The sequence below is a fragment of the Eulemur rufifrons genome, chromosome 2 (genome assembly GCF_041146395.1).
Source record: "Eulemur rufifrons isolate Redbay chromosome 2, OSU_ERuf_1, whole genome shotgun sequence".
In the NCBI taxonomy this organism is placed as follows: Eukaryota; Metazoa; Chordata; class Mammalia; order Primates; family Lemuridae; genus Eulemur; species Eulemur rufifrons.
This window is the reverse complement of record NC_090984.1, coordinates 5,902,508-5,910,201: the sequence shown is the minus strand read 5'-3', so window position 1 is coordinate 5,910,201 and position 7,694 is coordinate 5,902,508. Positions and strand designations below refer to the sequence as shown.

Here is a 7,694-nt window from a genome sequence, read left to right as displayed (position 1 = left end):
AGTGTCTATTCCTGACTAAATGTTCAGGATCAAGGGTGGGGGTGGGATGTAGGAAGGAGGGCTGGTTTCTCTCTGGGGTTGAGGGCTTCACAGCCCATGGGAGCTCAGAATCCTTGGAGCCCTGCAAGTGGGGAGTCACTGTTGGGCACTGAGTGGGAACATCTGGGGTCACCTCAGGACCCAGCCAGGAAGGAGGCCATTGATTGGTGATGTCTGCCAAGGACACAAGAAGGAAGCCATTGACTGGTGATGTCTGCCAGGGGCACAGGAAGGAGACCATTGAATAGTGATGTCTGCCAGAGGCATGGGAAGGGCTGGGGCTGCCACATGTTTGCAGATCTGAGATGGAGCTCTCAGGCCCTTCCTGTCCCAGCTGTCTTCCCCCCGGCACTCTCTTTCCACTGAGGTCCAGCACCCCAGTTTTTCTCCTCCTGAGACCACATGCACGGACACCCACCATGGGATGCCAGGCGGAGGCCTGGGTGGGGTTGTGACCCCGACCAATCCTGTCCTTGCAGATGGGGTCACCCACTGGAGCCCAACAAGTTCCTGGGACATGGACAAGGATGCATTTCTGAGCTACAGCGATGGGGTCTCTAAGTCAGGTACTGGCCACCGGCTCCCCGGTGCCTGCCTTGGCCGCTGTCTCCATGGAACTGGGTCCGGGTCCCAGCATCGAAAGGGCACCCGCTGGCCTCTTCTGTTGCAGTGGTCTCAGCCGAGGTGGAAATGACGGCCTACGCCCTTCTGACCTACACCCTCCTGGGCGACGTGGCCGCCGCCCTGCCCGTGGTGAAGTGGCTGTCCCAGCAGCGGAGCGCACTCGGGGGCTTCTCCTCCACTCAGGCGAGCTGGGCGGGGCCAGAGGGCGGGGCAGGGTGGGGTTGCTACAGTCCAGGGCCCTGAGCTTGCCAGGCAGTCGGGCCCCTTCCCACCTGCAGACCCTGGAGGCACGGACCCCAAGAGAGGGCAGGGATGGGGGACAAGGGACAAAGGACGGTGCAGCTGGACCCTCTGCAGGAACCTAGCCCCTACCTCTGTGGACACGCCCACCTGGCTGTCTCAGGACCCCCAGCTCTGTGGGTGTCTGCCAGGTTCGGTCTCCATTCCAGCCCCACTGGTGGACAGGGGCCAGGGGACCTCTGGCCACCTTGCTCTCGGGGCTGATGGCAGCCTCCCCCCTCTGTCCCCAGGATACGTGTGTGGCTCTTCAGGCCTTGGCTGAGTATGCCATCTTGTCCTATACCGGACACATCAACCTCACTGTCTCCCTGGCCTCCACCAACCTGGACTACCAGGAGACCTTCAAGCTGCACGGGACCAACCAGAAGGTTCTGCAGATGGCGGCGGTGCGTGTCCCCGCAACACGGCGTGGGCTGGGGTGCGTGTGTGTCGGCAGTGGGGTTGACAGGGCCTCACGGTGACTTCTCTCTCCAGATTCCCAGCCTCCCCACGGGGCTGTTTGTGAGTGCCAGGGGGGACGGCTGCTGCCTGATGCAGGTGAGTCTTTGGGGACCGTGGGGCACTCTGGGTCTTGTCCTCCCCTGGCCCCCCTGCCACACACAGCGGCATCTGGAGCCCCAGGGAGCCCCAGAGGGCTCTGAGCTCAGCATCGGGCCAGACCGCAAGGCAGGCTTTCAGCCCCCTCGTATGCAGCCCGCCAGGCCCCAGGCAGGTGGCCAGGGAGCCCATCAGGTGTGGGGCTCAGGATCCCCCCAGGAAAATCCATTTGACCTTCAGTCCAGTGGTCTCTGAGCCTACGCAGACCCTAAGCAACGGGTCAAGGTTATTCCCCCTCTGTGGCCTGGACAGGGACGCCCCACCTGGACTCCCCCAGCTCTCGCCCTTCAGCCCAAGCACCACCCACCACGTTCTGGGATTTAGCCCCCAGCTGGGCTGGCGCAGGTAGGACTCGTGGGCTCTGCCTGCCAGTCCGAGCGCGAATTGCCAGCCTCCGCCTCCCCGTCTCTACGATGGGAGCCCAGACCGCGCAGTGCGTGGGAGAGAGAGCCCCGCACTAGGATGAGGTTTGAGCGCAGCTCTGCTCCTGCACCTGCACCGCTGGGCTGACCATGGCACCTCCACCTGCGTCTGTGGTTTCAAGGCTAAAAGGAATAATGGTCGTCCCTAGAACTGTCATTGATGTCGTTGCCATCGTAATTCTCGTTGTCCCCACCTCCCTCCTCCCCTACCCCATACCTGTGGGGCGGGGCTGGGACCCCTAAGCCTCAGTCCTCTAATACCCTCCAGATTGACATCACCTACAATGTGCCTGACCCAGTGGCCAAGCCGGCTTTCCAGCTGCTTGTCAACCTCCAGGAGCCTGAAGTCCAAGAGCACCCACCTGCTGCACCCGCCTCCGTCACTGCCAAGGGCCCCCGAGGGGACCGGCACCCAGCTGACGATGATGACCCAGCTGCAGACCAGCATCACCAGGAATACAAGGTGACGCTGGAGGTGTGCACTAGGTGAGGCCGACTGTCCTGCTGGCTGGCACCCGGAACAGTGCTGTAGGTGGTGGATGGCCTCCCGGGACCAGGGGGAGCTTCCAGGCAGGAGCTCAGTGATGGTTTCTGAAATGAATGAAAGAAAAGCAAATGCTTTCCAATGGACACAGCAGACGCCAGTGATGGTTGGGGCAGGAGGGCTGGGTGGGACAGCTGTGTGTGGCCAGCGTGCTGGGCCCCGCTCAATGCACCAGCTCCAGGCCCCTTGGTTTCCGGCAGTGAGCCTGGTACCCAGCCAGAGGGCCCCTCATCCACAAAGAGGATGCTCGTTGCCATGGCAACAAGGATGCTCATCACCATAGTGATGATCTGGCGGCCCAGAGGTGGGTGGGTCAGTGGTTGCCATGATACCTGTGATACCCACAGCCCATCAGAGCAGCCCAGGTACCTGCCCAGCCCACAGCCTGCAGGCTCCACTCTGAATGTCAGCCTCCCTTCCCTGTCCCCAGCGCCCTGCAGGAAGGGCCTGGCATGTAGCAGGTCCCACAGAAAGCCCAGTCAGCCACTCCCACTATGTTACAGAAGGAGAAACTGAGACCTGGAGCTAGGAAGTGACTTGCCCAGGGTCTCCTGCCAGGGGGGCAGTGGTCGAGGACCTGTTCTGAAGCTGCCCTACAGGGCCACGGCCCCCCATCAACAGACCTGGGTCAGGCCTAGAACCCTCGGCAAAGCCCTTTCCTTCTTGCCTCAGTGTTCTGGCCATAAAATGGGCTGATTGAACTGACCAAGCCAAAAATGTTTGTGCCAATGGCCACCGGCCAAACCCAGGTTAGGCGTCCCCAGGACATCAGCTGGGTGGACTCCAGAGGGCAGAGAGGGGAACCATGCATTCAACCTTGGGGCTGGAGTTCTAGGGCCTCTCTGTCTCCCCTGTCATTGGAAGGTGGCTGCATGCAGGGTCCTCCAACATGGCTGTCCTTGAGGTGCCCCTGCTGTCGGGCTTCCAGGTGGACACCGAGAGTCTGGAGCAGGTAAGGTGGTGCCGATAGCAGAGGAGGGCAGGGGTCTGGCGGGGTCTGTGGACAGTGGGCACCCCGGGTCAGGCTGGCTGGCAGCTCAGCCCTTTGTAAAATATCGTGGATTTTTTGTTCTTGTTTGTATTTGTTTGTTTTGCCTTTCTGCATGAAGATGGGCCTACCTAGGAGCTGGTGGGGTGGGGGAGGTGATGGGGAGGCTGAATGGAACAGCAGAGGAGGGGAAGGGCCAATTCAGAGGCCCTGGAGTGGGAATAAGCTGTTGTATCAAAAACCAAAGAGAAGTCTCAGGCTGGGAAGGGAGGTTACCTGGTGCAGTGAGGCCAGAGCAGTTGGCAGGGCTCAGCCGGGTGCCTCATGGGCCACAGAGAAGCCAGACTTGGTCCTGGGGCTGGACTGGGGGAGGCTGTAGGGAGGGAGGCAGATTCTCTGGGCAGGGATACCCAGCCTTTGAGCACCCTCTCCCAGGTGCTGGGGGGCCGACAGGGCCTGGGGAGCACTGATCATCACCCCCTGGTCCCAGCCAGGTGCACATAGACCCTGGCCCATGGGGACTTGCTAGATGATCACAGGCAAGTTCCTGAACTTCTCAGAGCCTCAGCTTCCTTCTGGGCTTGGTCTGCCTCGCACTGACCAGTGTGGACCAGGAGATCCGGGAGGAGCAGAGGGGCTGAGCGGACCCTGACTCTGGCTTCCTCTCCAGTTGCTCTTTGACAAGCACATCGGGATGAGGAGGTACGAGGTGGCTGGACGCAGAGTACTCTTCTACTTTGATGAGGTACAGCCGGTCAGGGTTGGTGGAGGAGGCTTCCCTGGTGCCCACACTGGTGAGGGAACAGCGGTCACTGGTGCAGCTCCCCACAATCTTGTACGTTGAAAAAGACACAGGGAGGATAAAGTCCAGGCAGAGCTGATGGCTCTATGCCCCAGACGTACGGCTCTTGGTGGAAAAAACGGGGAGAAGAATGTGGTGGAATATTACGCAGCCGTAACAAGGAACAAAGCACTGATCATGCTACAATGCGGATGAACCTCGAAACCAGGATGCTGAGTGAGACACAAAGGGCCACACGGTGTATGAGTCCATCAGCAGAAGTGCCTGGAACAGGCCAATCTGGAGACACAGGAAGCAGATTCGTGGCTGCCAGGGGCTGGTGGGGAGGGGAACGGGGAGTGACTGCTGATGGGGACGGCGTCCTTTTCCGGGAAACACATTGTTCTGGAACTAGATAGAGGCGAGGGCTGCGCAGTACTGTGAATGTGCCCCATGCCACGCGCACAGTGAGGAAGTGCCCGTGTGCGCAGCGGGCGTTGACACCGGGCAGGGCCAACTGAGGACCCCAAGAATTGAAAAGTGAGATCGGGTTTCTGTGTGTCAGCCTCCTGGGTAGCAGAGGGACCCACGGTGGCCCCAGCCGAGCGTGTCCGCTGTCCCCGCAGATCCCCAGCCGGTGCCTGACGTGCGTGAGGTTCGGGGCACTCCGCGAGTATGTGGTGGGCAGGACGTCGGCGCTGCCCGTGTCCGTGAACGACTACTACGAGCCCGGTAGGTCCGCGCCCCCCGCGCTCTGGCCCGGCCCTCGCCCTGTCACCCCTTGCCCGGGTTGGTCATCCACCCGTCATCCCTCGCCCCCCAGCCTTCGAGGCCACGCGCTTCTACATCAGCACAGGCAGCCTGCTCACCAGGGAGCTGTGCGCCCGGCCCGCCTGCAACGAGGTGGAGCGCACCGCAGCCCCAGCCCGGTGAGTGTGGGGGACACCCCAAAACTGCCACCGCACCTGCCGAGGCGTCCCTGGGGTCTGGGCAGAGGAGGAGCCGGTACAGTGAGGTCAGGAGGGCACAGACCCCTGGTGGTCCCGCACGTCCTCTGCATGGAAAGGGACAGGCTGCTGGGGAGAGGGGCGAGGGGCGGGGCTGTGTGGGGGAGGGGTGTGTGGGGGAGATGGTCAGTGTGGGGGCGGGGCCGAGCGTGGGCGGGGCTGCAGGGTGCGGGAGGGAGGGTCCCTCAGAGCCGTTCTTAAAAATTTCCACATTTCTTGGAATGAGTTTGGGTTATTTTAAAAGTTTTTTAACGGCCGGGTGCGGTGGCTCACGCCTGTAATCCTAGCACTCTGGGAGGCCGAGGCGGGTGGATCGCTCAAGGTCAGGAGTTCGAGACCAGCCTGAGCAAGAGCGAGACCGTCTCTACTAAAAATAGAAAGAAATTATCTGGCCAACTAAAATATATATAGAAAAAATTAGCTGGGCATGGTGGCGCATGCCTGTAGTCCCAGCTACTGGGGAGGCTGAGGCAGTAGGATCCCTTAAGCCCAGGAGTTTGAGGTTGCTGTGAGCTAGGCTGACGCCATGGCACTCGCTCTAGCCTGGGCAACAAAGCGAGACTTTGTCTCAAAAAACAAAAAAAAAAAAAAGTTTTTTAAAAATTTGTTTTCCTAAGTTCGTAAGTACTAGGCAATATCTGTGAAATTCCACTGGATCAGGGCTCAGGACCTTCCGTTAACTGTCGCACCCGCTCCCACCTTATGGGGGGCTTAGTCACCAGCCCCATGGACTTCTCCCCGCCCCCCAGGCCCTATGGGGTGCATGCAAAGTACGGATGGGGGGGTTCCCGTGCCCCACCGACCCTGCCCTGTCCCCCAGGCTGGACTCCCCGGGGAGCCTGGCCCCAAGGTGGCCCCTAAGGAGGGGGCGGTGGTCCCGCGATGCAGCTGCACCCATGGGGCCCTGGTGTGCTGCTCAGATGGTGTGGTCTACGCCAGCGCCTGCCGCAGTGCTGGGCACCTGGAGCCAGCGCCCCCCCCCCCCCCCCCCCCGTGCATCCATCCCTTCTCTCCATCACCTCCCCGTCCTCAGTCTCATCTCCTCGCGACCTGGGCTCCTGGTTCCTTTCTGCCTGTTTGTCCCTCCCCTCCCCCAGGGCCCCCCACTCCCCCAGTCCCTGCCCTGGTCTCCCGCCCCTCTCCCACTGATCCCTACCCCCGCCTTGTGACGCCTCTCACCTCCCATGTTTGCTGCTCTGGCCCACATATCTCCTCCCCTTCCTGGGTGCCGCTGGGCTGCCTGCAGTCCCGATCCCCTCCCCCACAGCGCCCTCCCAGACAGAGTCCCCTTCCTTCCAGAGCAGCCGCTGCCGCCGGCCTCTGCGGCCTACACCCACCACGATGACCCAGGCCCTCTGGACTTGGGGCACCCGCAGCGGGATGTGAAGCTGAGCGGAGCTGGCCTTGAGGTGGTGGACTCGGACCCCCAGCAGGAAGGAGGGTGGGAGCACAGGTGAGAGCTGGGCCTACCCCCAACCTCCCACCTGCCCTGGCCCCAGACAGGCAGCGGGAGCCACTCAAAGGGAGGGGTCAGCCTTGGAGTTTCTGGGGGGATCCGGTTTCCCTCCACCAGGCAGCCCTCCCCCAACACACACTGGGGAACAGCCCCGTGGGGTACGGGAGCCCCGAGCCTGAATCTTCCTGAGGGCTTGACCCGGGGACAGACCCATCCCAGGAGGGCCAGTGAGCCAGCGACCCACAGCTAGGCCCAAGCTGAGCCCCAGTGGCCTAAGGGCCACTCATCTCCACAGGGATGTCCACGAGGCCAAACTGGCTGTTGAAGTCGGGCGAGGAGCCGAGGACGAGGCTGACAATAGCCAGGAGTGACACCACGAGGCTCCACACCAGGGGCTTGTTCTCAGGAAGGCTCTCCATGAAGGGCGGGCCCTGCGGGGATGGACAGCTGGCTGTGTGTGGTGGATGCTGGGTGGGCAGGCGGGGCATGCAGGGGGCTGAGAACCAGGCCTCACTTTGTAATTGATGGCAAAGGTGGCCATCTGCATGGCCATGGCCATGATGTACATGGGGCTGTTGACCAGGCTTGGCTCAAACTCCTTGTACAGGTCCACAAACTGCTCTTGCCTGCAGGGATGCGTGGGGGTCAGGGCTCCCTCTCCTGCTCACACACCCTCTATGGCTCCCTGCTGCCCTGGCACAGAGCCAGGCCCCTGCTTGGCTGACCACACTGGCCTGGCCTTGTGTCCCTCCCTGGCCCAGACGACCCACAGGCTCTCCCGTCAGCGTCTGGGCATTCATCCTCCTGCCATTCCTGACTGCAGGGGCATTACCTCTTCTGGGGGTGGCACTCACTTCTCAGGGCTCCGGGCCTGGGCCTCCCTGTACAGGTAGACAAGGCTCAGGAAGTGCCCCCAAAGATGACGTGGAGCCGGCA

At 61.9% G+C, this 7,694-nt stretch overlaps 1 protein-coding gene across 1 annotated transcript; it reads left to right on the top strand.

Annotated features, from left to right (window-relative positions):
* The first annotated feature begins 2,117 nt into the window (after positions 1-2,117).
* LOC138388470 (C3 and PZP-like alpha-2-macroglobulin domain-containing protein 8) lies at positions 2,118-6,759 on the top strand. Its single transcript, XM_069476718.1, is given in 8 exon segments — positions 2,118-2,156; positions 2,251-2,468; positions 3,391-3,478; positions 4,185-4,259; positions 4,922-5,027; positions 5,119-5,228; positions 6,123-6,295; positions 6,585-6,759. Coding segments are annotated over 8 exon segments (984 nt in total).
* Positions 6,760-7,694: the final 935 nt, after the last annotated feature.